This window comes from Fistularia commersonii, chromosome 13 (assembly GCF_037954325.1).
Source record: "Fistularia commersonii isolate RoL2024-O1a breed Wild chromosome 13, RoL_Fcom_v1.0, whole genome shotgun sequence".
Classification (NCBI taxonomy): Eukaryota; Metazoa; Chordata; class Actinopteri; order Syngnathiformes; family Fistulariidae; genus Fistularia; species Fistularia commersonii.
The window spans coordinates 5990364-6012667 of record NC_141296.1 but is presented as its reverse complement, the minus strand read 5'-3'; the positions used below and the strand labels follow the sequence as shown (position 1 = coordinate 6012667).

Genomic DNA, 22304 nt, shown 5'->3' with positions numbered 1-22304 from the left:
ATTTATTTTTTTTTACTATTTTATTAATTGAGACTTTAAGTGTAAAATATGTCTTCAATTATTGATTAGCATCACTGGGAATATGTGATCATATAGCAGATATCGTAATGTGTCGTGTCTTCTTGTCATTGTTTTTTGTTTTAGTCTTTTGGTACACTGAAAATTAGTATTAGAAGCTTAATTAAGACAAATGTCTGCATTAGATTATGCCTGTTACAGTTTTCTAGATCTTGAGGCGTAAGTTCTTCACAAAAATGTGCACCCGAGACAGTTTTTAACTTATTTTAATTGTTAATGCAGACTGACTGTGAAGAAATCCTGACGGATTCATTCAATAAGCTGTTAGACTACCTGTCTCAGATCACGTTTTATTGCCTACAAAGCAAGGTTGCAGAGCGGCGGAGCGAGAAAATCTTAATCAGTCTTACATGACCCTCATGACCTCATTCAGGAAAATCCCGTCGGTTAGTCTCCGATACCGTTCGGAGGCACTCTGGGAAACCGAATTTACGTCCATGTAGCGCGGGACTTCCATCTCCAGTTCCACCATCCTCTCAAACAGTTGGACCTGTGAAAGCAGGGGTGGGGATACAATTGTCGGTGGACGAAAAGATCAGCAGGATTGGGACAAAGATGAGGAAGACCAAAAAAAAAAAAAAAAATGGGGATGGTGGAGTTAGAGGACTTTCAAACAGGAAGCCACTTGGGCCAGCGCACCTGTCCGGACAGGTGGGATCAGTGCACTCCCACTGGGAAGCACTTCACAGTGACAGGCGGCCAAAACGGCCAGCAGCCAAGGTCTCTCTCTCTGCTAGGAGGAGCTGTGCCAATGTAAACTGCAATATAATGAGCTTTATTGCCACCTGCGCCTTCTAAAAACTGCACTGTTGGTAAACAGATGAAAAATCTTGATTTGTTCAGCAGATAAGGCTAGTTGGAGGAGCTCTTGAGCCTGAGTGAGAGTAAATCCATACAGAATGAATGTCCCTCCACATAGGGGAAAGAGGCAGAAAGCTCCTGTGTCACTGAATAACTGCACGCCCTTGAGGGACATGCTAAACCTCTGCCAGCTGCAGGCACACTGCTGAACTCGACCTCTAAGCTCTCCATGGAAAGCTCTGACTGTTCAGCAAATATCCCTGGAAGGCTCAGTACAATAGTAATAGTGTATTAGATCATGAATTCTGCTCATTGAACACAACTGAAAGAAAAAAAAAAAAGTCATCTTCCATTGGGGTAAATGGTTCCCGAGTGGGAAACCCAGCTGGACTTTCAGCCTGGTGTGTATGGACTAAATCTTCAGTCGGTTCTACGGTTCTCAGGAAAAGTATAACATTTGGAACATAGATATGGTATCCGGTTTTTAATAGAGAAATTGCCTCGAGATAGGGAAGTGAGTACACTGAGGGAAAAAAGGGCAATAAAAGGCAAGAGAAACTGAGAAAAAGAGAAGTGAGGTGTTTGTTTGGCAGCACATCAGTGTTTCCTTCATTTTGTTTTTCGTTTAACAATCTCTTTTGGATTTATCTCGATAGATAGCAATGCAGAGCATGTTAAGTTAATATATTGTGGAATCGACCAGTCCGATAAAGGCTCTGACCAGGGGCAATTCACAGTTTCTGCTCAAACCGCCTGCTTTTCCTCTCTTCTCTCTGTCGAAATTATGACCTTTTCTCTTTCTGAAAGTGATAAATGATAAATGACATACCCACTGCGCCAGAGCACTCTCCATGAATTCCTCTATTATCTCCATAATGCTCTCGTCCATTGTTGTACCACCAGAGATTTGAAACTCTACAGCAGGCCAATTACCAAATATAATCAAACCTATTTAGATAATGAAACATTGTATAGAGAGAATCCATTGTGAGTCAAGTGAAGTAGTTTGACATGTCTGCAGCCCTTCCCCTCCCTCCACCACCACCTTCTCTTCCTCTATGACTGGGTGTCAGTTTGTTTCATTGCAAAACCACACCGGAATTTTCAAAATGCACATGTTGCATTTTCATGGCGTCACCTCTCCGCGCTCTCCTCAAACCTACGCACGAGTCGTCTGGTTTTAATCTTATTTTCCTTTTTTCGTCTGTTGGCGTTGAAGAAAACAATGCAGACCACATTCTCTCAGGTGGACAATGAACAAATAACATTATCAATTTTCTAAGAGGTTAGTGTATTTATCATTAATTAAAAAAAAAAAAACATATCTTAACTAACACCCAGCTCAGCAGGTGGAAAACGATATGGAAAAATACTGATGAACCTTTGAAATCACCAAGTATTTGAGTGCAGTTACCAGTATGACATTCATGTACTGTTTACTAGTGACCTCTAGTGGTGAAAAATACTGATATTCAAGAGATAATCATGCATTATAAATAAGGAAATATAAATGTATTCATTGTATGCACTTGGCACTCTTTCATGCAAACCTATGGGCAAATTCAGTTTGGTCTCAAGTAACATACCGCATCCTTTTTAGACGGTTGGAGGAACAAACTATACATGAAACTGAACCTGAAACCGTCTTGCTGTGAGAAGGGAGCGCCAACTAATTAAGAAATACTGCAAGAAAAATTGTTTTCTTTGTTTTTTCGGTTTTAATAGCGGGCCTGTATAATTCATTGTTCACTTTGTTTTGCCGCAAGTGAGCGAAGCACCTTCCATGAATTGGAACAAAACCTGACGGAGAACATTTGACTTGCTTCTATCAGCTAACGGCATTTTGTAAGGAAATATATTTTCTTTTTGGAGCCATCAGAAGCGAGTTTGTAGAGGAAAATAAAGAAACCACAGAGTGGCCTTGTTTATGAGAGAGTTTTATTCAAGAGGAAGCATGCATTGGGTGGCCCATAGCCTGGATAGACCACCATGGAAAATACTTTGCATTTAAAAGCCATTTTGCTCCCAACTGTTATCGTATCATTGTGCTGCTGTGAGTGATTGTGTTCCCGTGTGCAGTGAATGTGTGCCGCCTCTGCTTGTGCAGCAGTTCTGGGATTAACTCTTCCAGGATTATCAGATTGTTTCTGAGCTACCAGAATAGACAAGATGACAGCTTCATATAGGGCACCAAAAACACACACACACACACATCCTCACACACACACACACGCATACACATACACACGAGCTGACGCACTTAATCCTACTCTCCTTGCTGAACTTTGATAACCAGTTATTGCGTTATTTTCCTCTGTTATTTTGACTGTACAAAAGGAAGCAGACACTACGAAGCAGTTAAAAACATCTACCTTTAATAAGCTGCGTATGTTGACATTCCAGTGTATTCCTAAGCATTTCATTTCATTTTAGAAATCTAGAATTATGTAATGGATGATATAGTGTACATGGGATATATTTAAGCATCATGTCAAAACATGTCAAAATTTAAAAATGATTTATTATGAGTCTATATTTATATGCTACACCCCTGTTTGTCAATGTGTTTGCCACTAGATTAAAAAAAAAAAGGTATCAGACATCTCCTGAACAACTTCTCAGATGGTCACACATTCAAAAGGTCCTGCATAGAGGAGACATTTATATTCAGGGTCTGATAAGATTCCCTATGCATTGCCTTGTTTTGGTTTTCTGCAAGGGAGCTGCGGTTGCTGCTTTGTCCCACAAGCCTAACATATCATCGGCAACAGGTGTTCTACCAGCCACCGGCCAACTCACATAACCAGGAAACAATAAATGCAACCTCCCGCTCCCGCCCTATCCCTTCTTCTTTTAGCTCTAGCTGGCAGGAGTCGGGGTGCCAGCCTTCTCTGAGGTTGTGTCAGCGGCAGCCTTGTCCGCATCCGGATCCTCCGGGGAACCTTCGGCAGCAGTGGGATCAACCTGAGCCATCTTGAGCAGCAGAAGGGCCTTGGTTTTGAGGTCCTCAAAGGTTTGCTTGACTCCTTTCTCCAAGAGGTAACCCTCACTGTCACCCTCTGGCTCCTCCAGAGCCATGGCTCCTTCTACCGAGGTCTGCAGGTACCGCAGGCTGAACAGCACAGACATCTTCACACAGAGATGCAAAAAGGTCTTAAATTAGTGTCGTGCTGAGGTGTGTGTTTGTGTGTCAACATGTGATGGTTGAAATGTTTGATTAGTTGTTGAGTGACAGAATTTAAATGCATTCGGTGAAAAAAAAGAAAACAGACAACGACATAAAAACAACCTTCGGGCTCATGGATTATTCAAAAGGTAATCAATTCAAGCTTATGTTAAACAAGCTATCACGTTTAAACATGGTAACACAGGCACCTTTATTCATTTTTAGCTCTGCTGCCCAGCCAAATACTGTAGCTATGTGTATTTCTGCTCCAAACTATGAGCATAATCTTGTTAATATAAGGTCGGAAAGATAATTCCGGTTAGCTTGTTTTAAATTTGTCATTGTCAATTAAATGAATAAGGGAAATGAATATGTGATAAGTTTCCTATTAAATAAGACGTTGGCCCACAAATAGAATATTAAAAGTAAGGATTGTTGATTGTCAGTATAAACATATACCTTTCTAATCTGAAAGTTGAAATAAATGTTGCGTTTATCTTGTAAACAAATATTTTCATTTTACATGTTCACTTGTCATTTATTTGACAAACTAACAACAGTACAAAAAAGGAATTGTAAAATTAAAAAGGCACAGTATAGTTACTCTCAAGAAGAGTATGTATCTAGTAAGGTGTTTTGTTTTTTTTTGAAGAAGAAGTAATGTAATTTGTAATGTATTATGACAATGTCAACACCAGGAAGTTTATTCTAAAATTATTGAAGTAGTACCAATGAAACCACAGTATCTGTGAATTTTTATTTACATATACCTCAACTTTTCTGAAGCTTCCATGATAAAATTTGAATCATTCTGTTTTTTTTTAATCGTGAAGAATTAACTTGTACATGTACGTTCCGTTCCAGCCGTGAGTCTTCTTGCAGGAGCAGTATTATCAGAACTGTTATTTGGCAAATAATTAAAAGTGAATGCTTCATTTCAAGGCAGAAAATAATGTCTTCCATTTTCTGACAAATACAGCAAGTAGAAGAAGACTCGTGAATTTTAATTAGAATCATCAGAATCACTTACTGTCTTTTATTTGCATTAGAGGGGAGTAACTGTCATGTCACCCACCTGTATTAAGATGACTGACAGGACGCCGGGACCAGTGGAATTCATCAGTTCCATGTAGTAGTCAATCAGAGCCTGCCTGCAGCCGCGGCTGTACAGGTTGAGCTCTTCCGACTGGAACTCGTAATTGTAGTGGGCACTGTTGTCTGTCAGGTGGTACTGCAGGCATGGGCGTGGGGAGGCTGGGTTACAGCAGCTGAAAGGAACTCCATCCAACAGGTAACGTCCGTCCACGTTACTTCGAATACGGCTGAATGCGGCGGGAGGAACATTGAACAAGAGAATGATAAATGTAAATGGGATGTGATTAAAAAGACAATGAATTTGAGAGGATTTTTTTTTTTGCATCATAAACCTTTTTACACAGACTTTTTCATTTATTCCATTTTCCCCACCCTTACACTTTTATGTCCAACCATTCCCTCATTTCTGTCATTTTCTCTTAAAGTAAAGGCCACATCTATTTCTATGTCATTTAAAATAACTCTTCTACACTGCAGTCATGCCAATTTTCTCTCCCTTTTGCTGTCCTCTATAAAATACTGTTTGACCTTTTGAAAAATGAAGACTGCATATCTGTCACTCTTCCAGACCTCAAACTACTTTTTTCTCCCTCCCACCCACCTGGCTTACAGTAGGTCTATACCTTCAAAAGTCTTGTTGACTTGATTTCCTCTGTCTCTAATTCATAGCGTCACATCTCTAATCTTCCAAGCACATATTCACTCACTCCTTGACGTCCTTAGAAGTGTAGTCCAAGTATCTGTTGCTGACCCACTGGACTTCAAACCAGTCCCTGAAGTTGTTGTTTCCACAGCAGCGAAACTCCATCTGCAGACGATCTATGGTCTCTTTCTGAAAACAGCGTCCTGGAACATCCGTGTCCTTATAAAAGCGGATGCCATTTCTCAAACCCACCTGAGAGTGAAAATAGAAAACTTACACACAGAGCCTTGTTCAAAGTGTTGCATGTCAAAGGCACTTCTAAAAGTAGAAATATAAAGATACACAGACTGACCACCGGCATGTGATATTTTTAATCCTCCTTTTAAGATTTATTGCTCAAGTTCTTGAAAACAGAAATATTTAAAATGTTTGTTTCATTTCTAAGATTTGTTATCTCATCTTTTTCCTTTTACCACCTTGTTTTTTCAGTCTTTTACTCAGTGATATTCTTTTGGTCCGGGCAACAGCTTTTGGAAAGCAAGAGTGATTTCGGCATGAATGAGATGTCAAGTCTGCAAGCATCCAAACCGAAACTCACACTTTTAAAATTCAAAAGATCGATGTCTGTTTACCCATGGTTAGTATGATGTTACCCCACCTTCAGAGATTCCTCCAAACGACCCTGCAGAGCATAGCTGAGCACCACAACAGTGATCAGCAGACAACATAGGAGCGCCGCAACCGCAAACCAGGCCAGCAGGAGAAGCTTCCAGCGTGGGAAGCGGCTTGCATCCAGAGAGTCCTGGCACACTCTGGTGGCCACCCAGTTAGTGCCCATAGAGGCCAGACCCACCATCATCAGGATGTTCGGCACCACATGGATCTCTGAGTTGTCCATCACCTTAAGATGTCAAGAACACAAGATTGCAATCTCTACAAACACAGCTAACCAGGAGACTTAATTCCTCTCAAAAGTACTTTAAAAAAAAAAAAAAAAAAACATTAAAATGTACCCTTCATGTTTGAGCAGAATAACAGTTGCATTAGCTCTTTTACAAATATAATATAAAATCAATATTAATGCATGGCAACTAATTTATGAGCAAATTGGCCAATTTATATAATTGGTACAAGTATGACAGCGGATTAAAATTCTTATAATTTCAATGCTTTAGATTAAGGAATGTGTCACTCATTTTAATGAGTGTTTGACTTCCTGTTAGTGTTACCTGAATGGCAGCCTGGCCTGTTTAACACCCAATCAATATCACTTTGCTTCACAACAAAGAGATTACGGCACCCGCTCTCACATTGGAGATCAATTAATATCTGAAAGCAATGCCTGCAGCTTTCCTGTGTTATCTACAAATGATCAATGCTTCCAACCGCTCTGAGTCAATTGGTGATCAATCAAGCTGACTGATTGCGCTGACCTCATGACCTTCACCTAACTGGTCACGTCATTTTGATTTACCTCATTCTGAGTTCTAGCCGATGACGGAAAAAAATTCTAAAGCCTTCTTAAATTGTCCATTCGAGTACAATGAATGAAGCGGTATGTCACTAACTAACTGCGCGTGCATGTGTACATAAGTGTGTGTGTGTGTGTGTGTGTGCTGTTTTTTATGCCCAGTATGAATTTAAGTAAGTAACAGAGGACAAAATTCCAGACTGAAAAAGTAATTCACTCATATCACATGAACTCATGATTTGGGTTTTTTTTGTGTTCTGCGTCTGTGTGTATGTGTACGTGTGTGTGTGTGTGTGTGTGTGTGTGTGTGTGTCACTCTCTACCTCTGCCCTGCGAAGCATCTCTGTCTTCAGGTAAACCCCCAGACAAAAGATAAAGGCCCCGCTCATCGCCGCCAGCCAAGACAACAGCCAGAGGCCCTGAGCGAGACGAACCCGCCGTTGCTGGGTGAACTTCATCTTCAAGAGCACCATGGCTCACTATTATGCACCGATCCAATTAAACACAAGAAGAAGGTGGACCAGAAGGAAGCTAAAGGAAAAAAAAAAGAGCAACAGGTGGGGATTGAGTGAATTGTGCTCAACAATACCAGCTCTCCAGATGTGGCCGGCAGCATTAAAAAGTAACAAACCTGAACTATCTTTAGGAGATAGTTTTTTATGATCCTGCAAAACTGTGTGAAGTAATCCAGCGATCAAAGCGGATCCTGTTCTTGTTGTTGGTAATGAGTTATTAGCAAGTTGAGCTCATCTAATTTGTTCCAGGTGAAGGGGATAAGCAGGTAGATCCGTCAGATGAGAAAGGACACGGTTATCTGATCCAAAACCGCAAATTCACTCGGATGACGAATTTGCCCCGAAAATAATATTCAAATTTTTTTAATTTAATGAAAAGAATGTTTGAAAATTTTTGAAAAAAAAAAAAAGTGGCAAGAAAAAAAAATTGAAGAAAAGAAATATTCCTCTTGTTGGCGATGACAGTTTTTTCTCCTCCAGTCAGCTGTAGCACCCCCTTCTCAAGATGAAACCACTGATTTCCTCCTCTTGACCAGATGTTGTTCTTTGGTGGCACCCCTCTGGGTCAGTGCATGTGTGGTGCCCCCCTAAACCACCTCACCCATGGTTGGAGGACACAGAGACTGGCCAAAGACAAGAGTTTGGACCTGTAATCCCCCATCAGAGTCCCTAGGATCCTATTATGATCCAAGGGCCAATGGGAAAGCAGGCCAGTGTCTGATCAGCAAACTTCTTCTGATTGACGTGCAGAGTGGGAGGACCAGTTGGTCTGTTGAAACAGGTGAACTTACCTGACACCTATCTGCACACACTTGTGGTGATTTGGGTGCCTTGGTGGCAAAAATGAATATGAAAGAACAGCATACTGACTAGATTGAGGTATTTTCTGGGGTTCGAGGAAAAATGCACAATTACGTTTGTCAAGTTTAGATATTCAACATGCCTGTTTTACTCGATAGGCACGAGTAATAGAGTATAATTACCCCTACAATGGGGGTAATTTTGAGCTCTGTTTATCTATTTGTAGATTTATACACTCAAGACTGAATGTATTGAAACTGCAGGATTAGATGGATCAAAAGAGGACCTATTGGATTTTAGAAAGACTTTCAATGACAGATAAGGTTATATCTTGTCTCTCTCTCTTTTATTAACAGCATGTCTTTTTGGAGAGATGACAAGAGTCGGTTTTATCACAAGCAAAGTGGGAGAACACAAACTGTGTTCTGTGCATACTTCTTAGCGTTTATCTTCACCCCTAAAATATCGCTCTCGCTGTGTGTTCTTCAAGGGAAACTATTCAACAAATTTGTTCACCCACAAATATTTGCAGCCTAAACACATAATTTATTCTGAACCTCTCATTCCCCAGTCTCTTGTGTCTTACAATATGACAAACTGTGGTTTTGGTACTAAAAGCCTTTGAGTGATCAGTCTCTGCTGAACCCTCAACTGAGAAGAAACAAGGCAACTGTCACCCCTATGGCAACTTTCCAAGATCAGGGGAACCATATTGCTTCCATGTGGTGTTTTACATGCACTTGACTGATATTTGTGTCAGTTTTAGTTCCAATTCATCTCATGTTGTTTTTTTTATTACTCGGAGAAATGAATTGAAGTCCTATACCCAGTGACACAGACAGCTGAATATCTGATGTCAAGATCATCTTAAACTCATTAGTGAATAGCTGAGTTTCACATAAACACTGCACAGAATTTCACTGAACTTATGTGCACAGACGATTCAGCATATTATTTAGATTTTTGCCGCATCAACATGATAAAAGGTTAAAAAGGGAAATAATTAAATGTATGTCTGTTACAGTGGTGAGGAAAATTTTTTACATATGTATATTTCTTAATGATGACTGTAGTAAGAAATGTAGATGTTGGCTGGATTTTATAAGAATATCCTTTTTTCAAAAACACTTAAAAAAACGAAGTATATCAAACTCTCGTTTGTTTGTCTCACTGACATCGGTGTATGAAAACATTATTAGAATGTGGTGAACTTAGACATGCTAATCAAACACTGTGGGACAGTATTTTTATTTTTTATTGCCTTGGTGGAGGTAAACACTGTGCCAGTGCACTTCTGTTCAGTCCATGATTCAGAGAGGGAGGCTGGTACAACTGGATCAATAGGATTAGATAGTTATGATAAGTCTTTATGACAGCTCGAGTTAGGCTGAAACCTTTTTCGTCTTACCTGCTCTACAAAACGATGCCTGCATGCACATATACAAACCTCATCTAACCTTTTGTACTTTTTTTTTGTCCAGCAGTCTAATTTGTTACAATTGTGAAAGACAAAAGAAAAAAATGTGTGGAGAAAAATAATAACAATAAAACGCAATAGCACAGTGGATAACAACATTATTAACAACAATCAAAGACATCCGAACACAAAGGATACAACAGTTTACACTGACCGCTTGTCTACCACTCAAGAACTAGATCATATATATTTATAGTGTATATACAATTCAGCCCTATACATGTGTATCAATTCTCACTATTCAAAATATGGTCATAGCTAAGAGGTATCTCTGATTATATATATTTGTGTGCACGTGCGTGTGCGTGTGTGTCTATATATGACAAAATGTAATAAGTATCAATTTTAATCTAAGATATATTTAAACATGTACTATCACATATTTACATAAGAAGCTACACACAGGGTTTGAACATCCCTGTGCACATCTCATTTAAAATTAGACTTTTTTGAGAAAACGTATATTCCATTAGTTTAGTATATATGTGATATCTCTGGGTATGTAGATGCTTTATTTTCTAAATCTTCTGAGAGATTTTTAAATGCTGCTTCTGATATTTTAAATTTCCAATTGATGCACTCTCCTAAGTTGTTTTAATTTCTCAAAAAAAAAAAAAAACATATAAAGAATGTAGAATAAAAGCTGGGGTGGGCTTGAATTACATTTTGTATGGCATACACATCATATGCACAGAATCGTAATACGTACACAAATCTCTCCATTTAAATCCAAGTATAATATATTCTACTCATGTACAGTTTACTTTACACATAACGCTATTCATTTTCCATTAGGAAAATACCCCCATAATACCCCCTCTCATTTAGTTACCATGTTATTTGATGGGAGTGATTCAAAACTATTAAATCACAAGAATTAATAGTTTTGTTTTCAGGCCTTTGACATTTCACCAGAGATGCATTTCCATCACTTTACAAGTCGCTTTTAAGATAAAAAAAAAACAATGGCAGCATCACCTCAATCTGCTGGAGGAAAGATTGTGAGCAAAAAGGCAACATTGCCCAACCAAATAAATTATAATTTATGACTAATGCTCCCCACCCCCTAAGATTTTCAGTTTCACCAAAACACGATGTTGAAAATGTGTGGTTGAATGCAATGATGCATACAGGCACAGCTGAGATTATCATGCCATCAGGCCAAGCGTTTATCATCCTTTTTTTTTTTTTTTTTTTAGTAAAGCCGTTGTCAGTCTGCCGCTTTGTCTGTTTGATGTGCTCCTCCCGCCCAATCGTGGCCGGCTGGCTGCTCCTTTCCTCTACTGGCCCCCTTATAAGCCTGCAGCTGCTCTATAAAACCATTCAGGATCTGCTGGGCTGACATAGCGGTCACATCCTCCTCCATAAGCATTACTTTCAAATCTCCTTTGTCATGCAGGTTGTCCCCACGTTGGACTTGCTGGCAGTTTGGAAGAGTGTCAGTGTAGTTTGTGCCCTGGGTGGTTGGCTGTTGGTCATGGGAATAGAGAGGTTGTGGTCTGGCAATGTTACTGGTTGCAATTTTCTCATAGATGGCCGTGCTGATGTCAGCCACAGAAAAAAGTGGGCTGCAGCTAGATGCTTCATTTCCTTTTGTCTCCACGCTTTGTTTAAATGGCACAAAAGCTGGAACTGTCTGCGCAACTGGCTCCGATGTTTTCAACCAATCATGTGTGTCTTCATCGGCTTTTAGGGAGCCGAGTTGTTGGTCGTCCTGTGGAGAAGCAGCAGACAGACTACTTGGACCAGATGTAAGCAACTTCTGTACAGCTGAATCGAAGTGCTTCTCCAATAATTCCTTTATCAGTAATGGTACCTGAGGTGAATACATGACACATCAGGTCAAACAATTCACAACAATAGAAAAAAATGTTTAAAATTGTGGGTTTTTTTTTGTTTTTTTTTTTTTTTTTTTATCAAACTCTGATCCCCCATTTTGAAGTACTCTTTTACAATTGCTATTGTGATCATGTTTAAATTCAACTTACATTTTATAAGTTTGGATAAGTATTTGAGTTCACAGAGGACATAAAGCATCCATGCAGAAAGAGATTTCCCTATCATCACATATGCAGCTCAACACGGCGGCTCTAAGCCGTTGTTATTCTAAAATGTATTACGATTCCAGGTCAACATGATTTAGAATGCATTGTATTATGTGAGAAAATATAGGCATATGTGATCTTATGTAATCATAGCTATAACTCAGGCATGTCCAAAATCGGGCAAAATCCGCCTTGTGTTCAAATTTACACCAGCCCGCAGCCTCTGTCATAAAATCGATAATAAATTGTAATTCGGTCCGGCAGCCCATTTTTCTATTTCGTATTTTTGATCTGAGTCTAAAATTGAAATAATGAAAAACACTGCATTTCTCCTTTTTGATAACGAGTAATACAATGATTCATATGGGCCTCAGTGTTATGTACTTCTGAATAATATCACTGTTAGTGTTACTTTCCTGTTCACATGTTTTGAATTTAGAAGTTCATAGTAAGCATTTAATAGTGAATTATATGTAATGTTTCAGATGAATCTAGATATGTTTTATCATTCTGAAAGATAGACTTTTTCCTCATTTTATGTGGCATTCAAATATGAAAGGCAGAGTGATTTTTATAAAAAAAATATATATATATATTTGTGTTCTGTGTTAAGACATTAAAAGTATGCCATTTGTATTAAAAAAAATCATGAAATAGTTCATTTACATTTAATATTAATGGTTCAAGGAATGCCAGACTGAATGGTCGCCCTTCTGACCCTCTTCGTAAAACGTTTGGACACCAAGGCTACAAAGTTCATCAGTAATTATGAAAAATGTCCACTAGATGGGAGTCTACTCACATTTATGTTCTCGAGTAAGGCAATTGTTCTGTGTGCTTCCTCCAGCTCTGAACCCAACTGGGACACACGGTGCAGCAGGTACTTCCTTTCGCTGCTGAGACTCTCTGACTGTAGGGGGAGAAGTGTGTGTGTGTGCGTGTGGGTGTGTGTGTGTGCAAGTGAGGTGAGAATGATTATCAGATACAAAATTAGATGTTGTTGTCATTAGCCATGCTTTGCATGGTGTCTCACCGCAATATGAAGGTGCTCTCCCAGCAAGCTATTGGCATGCTTGGTCCCAGTGTGGGTGTCCAAGAGGCTGAAAGACAAAAATATATATATATTATTATATTATATAGACTCACAACTATACCATAGTCCATCCCTCAATGTAATTGTGGGTCAGATTGTGCAATCTAAAAATGCCCAACCAAATGTCAAACAACTGACAGCAAAACAGAGCTCAGTCTGGTGTGACAGTCATTCTTGCTGCAGAATGGCTGGTATGTGTCAGCCAGGCAGCTGGTGGCCAAGCAGCTGTGCACAAAACAAGACAATCAGTCATGAGTTGTGAGAGTCTGGACAGGTGCATGGAGCTACTGACTCAAAAGTCAACAGAGATTTAGTCAGGTCGTGTGTGCTGTACTGTGAGCCTGTAAGTTCCATAGATCGATTAATCCATAGGGGCCATTATGTAATGGACGTGATGAATTTTGATTGATCAGCAGAGGCTATGAGGCGAATGGAATTAGTTTGAGAGTACAAACAACATTCTGCTATTGCATTCTGGCGTTGTCCCATTTGTATTGCATTACATGTGGTAAGTCAGCATATATCTGTGTGTATACATCTTTGGATCTTAATCTATCCAGTCCATTTGAAGGTTTTTTTTTCCAAATCGTTCTCAAACCTTTTATACTTTTCCTTTACACTGCACAGCTCATCCCTGGTTCTCTGTAATTCAGTCTCAAGGCTCTCGATGCAGACTACCGTTTGCAGCAAGTTCTGGTGAAGATCTGAGTTTTCCTCCTGTAGTGCCCTGAGTACAAAGGGTTGATGAGGTTAATTTCATTTATTCAATAGTGTGGTTTCATTTTTCTTACACAGTGGGGGCTTTGCGGGAGGCAATCTTCAGCAACGATTAAAAACTAGACCCTTGCTAAGCTCTTGAGTCATGCAAACACAGACAGAACTGTGAACACAGCTAAAAAAAAACTATTACTATTATTGATTATATCATAAAAACTTAAGTTCTATAACTGAGTTTTTTAGCTTTTAATTATATTTTTTGTAAGGGATCTACCACAAGGAAGGCAACCCATGATATCAATGCAGTACAAAGAAGCCATTGCACAAAACTGAGGTAGGAAGACACAGTGAGTACTTACTGAAGATGGTCCACATCAGGCAGCGTGTCCTAGAAGGTGGTTAAACAAGACCATAAACAATGCAGTCAGTGAGAATTAGGATATGATCACAGTGTCCAGCCGACATTGCATACAGAGCACCATTACAAAAATGTCCGAACTGTTCAGCGTACCAACATTACATCAGAAGATTTTCCACTCACTGGGTTAAGAATGCACCAACACGTTTGATGAAATGTGGAAAACATTTCCATGAGTTTCACCACAAGGTGAATGCAAATGCAAAAGGTGACAAACTGACGAATGTGACTGCGCAATTATTAAAAACAAATCGGGATACTGGTGACAGCATAAACAAATTAGGGCGTGCTAAGATGAATATGTGTTTGATACACACACAAAAAAAGTAAAAAATAGGAATTTATATCAATGGGAATAAAGGGGTCTTTTTGGTGACTGTTATTTGCCAAAAATGTAGATTATTCTCTGCTAGTATAACTTCCTGTTAAGAAAACACTATTTTTGTGTTGTCTATTGAATATGAAAATAATAAATTCTGCACAATGTCAGTTGATTAAAAGGGATATGTGAACTGAACTGTGGGAGTTGGCTTTCCTATAATAATCCCCCAAAAGGGGAATTTAAATAAAGGGTTGAATTGTGTTCCAGTTCCTGCAGTGAGAGTCATGTGCAACATTGATGACACAGTCGTCACACATGTTTTGGTCTTTGTATAACCGAGATGCAGTGCAGGTTCATACCAAAATCAGAAAAAGCACATTTCCTCTTGTGTATGTGTTTGCTGCTGAATTTTAGCTTTATCTGCAATACAGGTGTCTGCCTCTTTTTTTAATGCAGACAGAATGTATCTATAAAATATAAATAGCACTAGTTTCAGGGGTGAACTGCTCCATGACAAACTGATCAAGAGAATGATTATGATGAACCTCCATCTGATTTTTTTAAAGCACATTTGATTATTCATTGCAAAGGATGGAGCTTGATGCATAAGACTGACTGGGCCAGTGATCCGTTGTCAGTCCATTAATGACAATATGACCAGAGGCCAAAGGAGTTTACAGGAACCAGAATCACAATCAGACCCGTGAAACTGAACCTTGTATTTCTGTGGCTCTCCGGAGCATTAACCCAGACAAAACAGTCAGAGAAAACCACACAAAAGTCAATGCTATCCAACACTGTGTTATTTTGCATGCCCGTTATGGAATAAGCCTGGGCAGATACTTGCAGTGTGTAAGAGCTACTTGAAAGCTGTCGTTTGCTAGTCCAACAGACATAGGCCTCTATGAACGCATATTTTCTAATGTCAGCTGAGATGTTTTATTCATAGAACACAATTGAGATATTAAGATTTGAGTTCATTTGAATTGATCAAAATGTAAAAGACATTTGCCCCTCGTAGCTCAGTGCTGTCGGCCATTTGCTGCATTGCCGTGGTATGACTCAGCTTGCTGTGCATAGAACTGAACACATCCCACACAGTGACTCAGCTAGAACGCCTCTGCAAGGGAACAGCATCATTCTTGATTTTGCTCATCCTCTTCTCCTTATGCAGATAACCCTTCTCTGCAGCGCAGCATCATACTTTCAGGAACTTAACAAATGAACATTTTGCTCGCTGGTGTTACAGCAAGTGCATACAATGTACTTATGGCTTATTTATACAGAAAATACCATGACATTCTAATCTGTCCCATAAATGCTCAGACCTTGATTTTTTAAGCACTAATGTTTAGCTTTCACATATTGTTGAAATCCATTGGTTATTTTCCCACTTATTTTGAGGAGACAGTTTTACCCAAGAGCCAGAGTAGAATCCTTTTCCTGTTTTATTTTGTGCTATGTATCTATCCTGTCAATGATTTTCTGAGCTGCAGAATTTTGGAGATATTTCCTGCAGATATGTGCACTTTCTCTACTCCACGGGGACTGAATGGAATATATGGTGCTTAAAGAACAGCTCAATGTAACAGCTGGAGAGCAAAATGGCACCAAGATCATCCAAATACTTTGTCATGAGCAACCTAAAGTGGAGTCACCTCAGTTAAGAGAAATAAATCATATAAAATTGGTGACAATAAATGATCTAGATAGATAAATTGCAGCACAAGCAGGTGGGAAAACATTCCTTGGTGTTTTTTGTTCAGTATCTAAGTTTCTTATCATCTGGCTTTTTGATTCTTCCTCTGTCAGCCTCTCACTCATCTAGAGGAAACCTGGATACAGTCTGGTATATGATGAAAATGTTCAATGTTTTTTGCTTTTTCTAAAATGAATCAAGATATTTCCACCACTTGTTTATAAAATGCTCCATTAGTATCCATACATTAAACAAACAAAAATACTGGAAAACTCACCCTTTGTTTTCTAGTGTTACCCACATGGTGTGAATGGTGTTGGCCACTGTGCTCTGAGCTGTGACTAGGAGATGTGGACGGTGCATCTCTTGCCCTCGATGAATCGGATTTACTGGATGAAGACTCAGATCCAAGGCCTGCTCCTGTACTGTTAGCTGAGTCAGGGGGCAAGTTTTTGAGTCCCCGTTGCCCAGGACTGGGGTGCAACCGCAGTGGCTGGGGCTGCGGGAGTTTTGGGGTATTTGGGCTGTTGGAGGCAGGGGTCTGTTGCTTGCGGTGGTGCCAATGTCTAGGCCTCCTGGGTTCAGAGCTAGTGCTGGTTCCATCAGTCTGTTGGGGGCAACACCTCCCATCTTTACCTCCTGACACGTAACCTCCTGGCAGTGACAGCCTCTTGTCCTTGCGGCTCTTTCCACGGTGACTATCTTGGCTTGAGGAGCCAGGGTTATGATGAGGCGGGGGACTACCTTGATGGCTCCGAGCTGCATATGACATCAGCTTATCAGTGTTGGAGGAGTCTGTTTGCCCTCCAGAGCTGCTGTGACCCGTTTTATGTTTCCTGTTGTGCTGCTTTGGGATTGGCTCCCTTTCATCACAAGAGCTTGCCAAATATTTTTTTGGAGGAAGCTGAGGCTTCACTTCCCCAGGTGTTTGGGCTGGGGTGCATGGTTTGCCTGCAGTTTTATTCTTCACGCCTAATATAACAAGCTCAGATGGACTTATCACCTGCTTTGTTATCTCATCCAGGAATGCTGAGAACTGTAACTTTCCTTCCACAAAGTTTGCTCTGGCTTGCTCAATCTCTTCTTGATTCATCCTTTTTACATTCTGTCCATTAGGGTCTTCTCTTTTTTTAGCAACTCGTGGGGACAGTACCTCCATGGATTTTGCCCTGCGGATGTCTGGATTAGCCTCCTTGTTCTTCAGGATCCCTTTGCTGGGAAGCTGACTAGAAGACACTGCTCTCTTTGGGCCCCTGGACACACCTAGCAGAATGTCCTCCTCACTGAAAGTGAGACTTTGATTCAAACTGGCAGTCTTATACAAGGGTCCAAAATTCGGTGTTCTGTACTGTTCTCCATCTTCATCGTCATTACCTTGCAGAAGTCCTTCCTCACTCCTGCTGTGACCTCTGTCAAGGGGAGAAAACATGTGCTTCCCTGGCTGTTTTGGGGAAGCACAAACACTGCCATTTCTGCCATGCTTGATGGTGGCAAAAACTACTGGCTCGCTGCTTTCATCTTCCCGGAAACACCTGTGTACATCTGGGATGTTGGAGCAGGACAGTGAATGTTGTGGCCGCTCAGCGTTACGAAGACAGAAAGGGTTGTTTGCTCTAGCTTCTGTGTACCAAGAGGAAGACGTGGAACCAGAAGATGAAGAAGATAGTGAAGAGGAAGATGCCCATGACAGAGTTACAGGAGTGCTGTGATTGAATAGGATTTCATCCTCTTCATTGCTGTGGAACTGATGATTAGGGTGGTGATTCTGACTGTCGTGGTGGTAGTGTTGATATTGGAGGTGCCCTTGGCTTTCATTTGTAATTTTGTCAGCATCATCAAGCAATGTATACCTATACCATGATAATGAAACAGGGACATGAATTTATTTGTACATTTGGACCAATAAATATTAAATTAAAATACAGTCTAATTCCTCACTCCAAAAACATGACCAAAATGAACAACTGTACCTTTGTGACTGCAGGTCTTGATGGTGGTGAGGATGATGATGATGCAGGTGATGCTTCTGTAGCTTGATCTTGTCTGGGGCAGAATGGCTGTGAACAGGTTTAAAAAACTTCTCCATTACTTCTCTCTTCCCCGGTGGTAGCCTAAAAATGCCGTCCTGCTTAGGTTGACTATAATGAGAGTGCAGATGGTGAGCCGTGTTGGTACTCAGCTGTTCAGATCTGAAGTCTCACTGGCAATCTTTATCTACATAAAGAAACAACAGCTTCTCAAAAGGCATTTGCAAAAATCATTTCATCATACCAGAAAGCGGTATGCCTTTTGCAACCATTCTGACATTGCAAAATAGATCTTATAATGAAAAAGTGTGCTGAACTAACTAACAAAGAGTTGAATCCGCAAAATCTATGAATATACCTTTTCCAGAAATGGACAAATATCCAAGCATCTACATACATACATGAATAGGTCTGTCCCTCTCAGCATATGACTCCCAAATAGAAACCCGGCTTGAAAGTGGGCATGTGTGACATCCTCGGTGCCTTAATTTTACATCATGCCTGATGTAACAGCTAAGAGCTCATTGGACCGGCTCAAATAGCAAGACCTTTGTCCTCATACAGGAGATATTGGACTTACCCATGTGGAAGACAATCCATTGCATAGTTCGATTAACCTACTGATGTTATGTGAACATAAAGGGTTTGCCCCAATGTTTTCACCATTGAACTTCCAATCCCCCAATCTAATGTTGCATTATTTTAAGTTTATTTCCAATGCTATTACTACTTATGCACAGAAAAAAAAAAAAAAAAAAAACATTAACCAAAGCCATTGTACTTCCCACGGTCACTCCATTGATTTAAAAGTTTCCTGGTACCATTTGGCTGGTGCCTCACTAATCACATTTACTATTGAGTGATGCATCCTAATATCAGAGTGATGTACTACATGGGCATACATGTTCAACACCCATTCTCTGCAAATATTTTCCTGTATGTATCTCAGTGTGCCATAGCCAATGCAAATTTACACTTTATGATATGATGTTTGACTGAAGTTTTGTGGAAAGACTTTCAATAAAAAAAATAGAAAATTTAATTTAATTAAAAATAGAATAGAATAGAATAGAATAGAATAGAATAGGATAGAATATAATAGAATAGAATGTGCCTTTCATCATCTCACAATGGTGAAAAAAATGATTATCATAACAGTTTTTGGGTGAAAAGTCACCTATGCATAAAGCCGCAAAGGTATAAAGATAAGAGTAATATCAATCATCAAATACATAATAACATGAAAAAATAAATTAGATTCATCATCTGATCACAGGATGAACAAGGATATTATGAATATCAGAATTGTCTTTTCTAAGCTTGCAAATTAAGATCCCTCACACAGCTTTCATATTAATCTGCAAATGGCAAGTTTCAAATAAACAACACAAAAGTATACCTTCAATACGACTATCATTAAATTCTTTCATCACTTTGATCAGTCTTTTTTCATACATATTCCTAATATATATAAATATGCACACATGTCCATGTACATAGAATTGTGACAACAGTATTTTAGCACTTGCAGTCTCAGTTCAGGAACAGTTATCCCATCTTTTTCGATTCAAATGCATTATATTTTATAAAGACAAGTATAATGACATTAGTGCAATACCAGGATTCTTGTGCCCACTGCCTGTAAAGATATGCATTTGTATGCAATAAGAGCAAATAAAGTAATGTTTGAATGTTTATTTTACATAGTTAAATGAACATAGTGGCTTTTTAAACCAGGTAAATCCCCCCCCAAGTCTTGAACATCCCGATACAAAACAAAGGCCTTTGTTTGTCGCGTTAACACGTGAATGCAGTCTTCCTGGGCATGTTGTGTGGATCGATTGTATCCTGTTGGAAGCTCCAAAGATCGATCCTTTGTGGTTGTTGGACTGAAACCCGGAGGACAACACCCAGTTCTGCATGATCAATAAGCGAGATGATGAGAAGACTTACGTAAGCTGATCAGGAAGGACCTGTTCAGGCTGCTGTCATAGTTGTTAAAGGCCTGATGGGAGGATGGGATGGGGGTCATGGATTTTGTGTATCTTTTCGTTCTCTGATCGGTAGACGTGACAGAAGCTTCATTTCCACTGCTCCACCTGCTGGTGAACGCAGATAACTGAAGGACACGGAGCTGGTAATTTTCCACCCTGTCACTGGTACGCAGACCGGCAGTGAAAGTTTCTGGACATTTCTGGTCCAGTCACGTACACCCTCTAGACAGGACGGAAACAACGGGATAATTCGGTTTAAGATAAATATATCAGACAAGATCTGCTTTAGGTGTGAAACTGACCAAATATACACCACCCCTGCGTGTGTTCATGTAAAATTCGAGGTTATACTCTAAAATGACACTGAAAAACGTCGAAAAAAATACCACCAAGGCCAAAATTAGATGAGCTGTCTCTTTTTTTCTTTTGTTCGTCGGCCCGCAGTTCGTGTATCATCAAATGCAGTGAAAATGGGGAATGAGATCCGGCATTTCCACCGCATTCTGGTTTGATCCGGTTCGGGGTACAGAAATAAACCAAGATTAATCCGCGCACAGCTAATGTGACGTCAGCTGTTTTGTTTCAAAATGTTCCCCAATTGATTCAATTTTGTTTTCTTTATGGCGATTTTCTCGCTTCGAATGTGTCATGATGTGCTTATAAATCGCTTTAACGGAGTTATGTTGACTAGTCTGTGACTTCAAGATCGCGGATTGTCACCACCCTCGTGTCATTACGTGACAATTTCTATGAACAATCAATCGAAATCCTCAGACCACTATTTTCAAGTATTTTTTTGATTTTAATGGGATATGTGTGATTTGGTCGCGGTTATTCCGCGTCCATTGTGAAAATCCAAAGTTTTTGTCGTGGAAGGTTGGGACTACTTTTGGGGCGGAAGAAGCCTTGCTGTTCTGGGACCGCGTCACTCTGAGCGTATATATTGGAAAAGTGACGCTGCTGAGTTAGTACACGGCATTGCTACGAATCGCACGTCCTGGCCGTAACAGGTGAAACAAAGCCTGTTTTCTTTATTCTCGTCTACTTTAAGACTAGTTTACTCGACGCGACGACAGTCTATTTTAATATCTAGCTCGATTTTCGCAATTTATATTTCTAAATATATCGCCAACGAGCCTTTTCGTAAGGCGATGCTAGCCAAGACTCGATTTAGCTTCAATATATTATCGCAACCAAATCGGTATCCCTGATCAGACCTTTTTGTATTTGCCATTTTTAAAAATCTAAGGGGCGTATGTAGATTTACACCAGTCAGTCGTTTTCCCGATTTTTAGGGTTTTTTTTGAGGGAAGTGCAGCTTCGATGCCCCGCATCAAACAGAGAGTCGGTCACGGTATTTAATAACGTTTTGTTTTTTGCCGACGTGTTTAAAATGTCGAATGTCCGTTATTATAGCATTTCAATGAGACAGGGTCAAACGTGCTTCGACTCGAAAAGGCGTTTTCTCATGTTGCAATCGTCAGTCAGTCCAAATAAGGCAGCTGTGACGTAGCCGCATTCTAACGTTAGCGATTGGTTTATTTTTGAATGACGCATTTTTTGCGCAGGGCGTGGTCAAACCTCCGTTGTGGCCTAGCGGTCCGAGGCAGTGCTAGCCAAATAGCTTGAGCGACACCGAAGCTCATTTGACTAAGGTCGGGGAAAAAACGTAATTCAATTTAGTATTTTTTACACTTGAGTAAGAGATAGGCTACTGAGATGTAGTTCCTTAATATCCTTTCGACTCGAGAGTGAATAGGCTTATTTGGAATCTAATATTAACTGTCAGATAAGTCGAACTGACTCGCCAGAGCTTCAAAGTTTTGCTACTGATAGCAACTTGATCCAATTCAAGCGGAGTACATTGTTAATTAACTTTGCTTTTATTTATAAACAGTATTTCTATTTGTTGCCCCATAAAACGGGCCTTTCTAAATTCTAC

At 39.8% G+C, this 22304-nt stretch overlaps 3 protein-coding genes across 6 annotated transcripts in view; all 3 read right to left on the bottom strand.

Moving 5' to 3' along the window:
- ccdc88b (coiled-coil and HOOK domain protein 88B) overlaps nucleotides 1–2003 on the bottom strand; it is a 38902-nt gene extending 36899 nt beyond the window's left edge. The window contains exons 1-2 of the mRNA XM_086158629.1: nucleotides 1709–2003; nucleotides 429–568 (exon numbers count right to left, since the gene is read on the bottom strand). Coding sequence (XP_086014755.1) covers nucleotides 429–568; nucleotides 1709–1768 — 200 coding nt within the window. The 5' untranslated portion in view covers nucleotides 1769–2003. The remainder of the gene's footprint in view (nucleotides 1–428; nucleotides 569–1708) is intronic.
- A 1229-nt stretch (nucleotides 2004–3232) lies between these two features.
- Nucleotides 3233–8403, bottom strand: rom1b (retinal outer segment membrane protein 1b). Its single transcript, XM_086158630.1, has 6 exons — nucleotides 7886–8403; nucleotides 7578–7785; nucleotides 6442–6684; nucleotides 5848–6035; nucleotides 5121–5367; nucleotides 3233–4008 (listed from the first exon to the last, which is right to left on the bottom strand). The coding sequence occupies exons 2-6, from the start codon at nucleotides 7725–7727 to the stop codon at nucleotides 3739–3741; spliced, it is 1098 nt and encodes a 365-aa protein (XP_086014756.1). The 5' UTR covers nucleotides 7728–7785; nucleotides 7886–8403; the 3' UTR covers nucleotides 3233–3738.
- A 1264-nt stretch (nucleotides 8404–9667) lies between these two features.
- LOC147227729 (uncharacterized) lies at nucleotides 9668–21127 on the bottom strand. 4 transcript variants are annotated; one of them, XM_086158662.1, is made up of 9 exons: nucleotides 20665–21127; nucleotides 20322–20584; nucleotides 18312–18555; nucleotides 16619–18191; nucleotides 14262–14290; nucleotides 13784–13912; nucleotides 13126–13192; nucleotides 12895–13002; nucleotides 9668–11863 (listed from the first exon to the last, which is right to left on the bottom strand). In XM_086158662.1, exons 3-9 carry the CDS (start codon nucleotides 18425–18427, stop codon nucleotides 11258–11260), a joined length of 2628 nt encoding a protein of 875 aa, XP_086014788.1. In that variant the 5' UTR covers nucleotides 18428–18555; nucleotides 20322–20584; nucleotides 20665–21127; the 3' UTR covers nucleotides 9668–11257. The 4 variants fall into 4 exon arrangements, with proteins under 4 accessions (XP_086014788.1, XP_086014789.1, XP_086014787.1 ...); XM_086158663.1 differs by having other exon boundaries at nucleotides 20322–21127; XM_086158661.1 differs by lacking the exons at nucleotides 20322–20584; nucleotides 20665–21127 and having other exon boundaries at nucleotides 18312–18786.
- Nucleotides 21128–22304: the final 1177 nt, after the last annotated feature.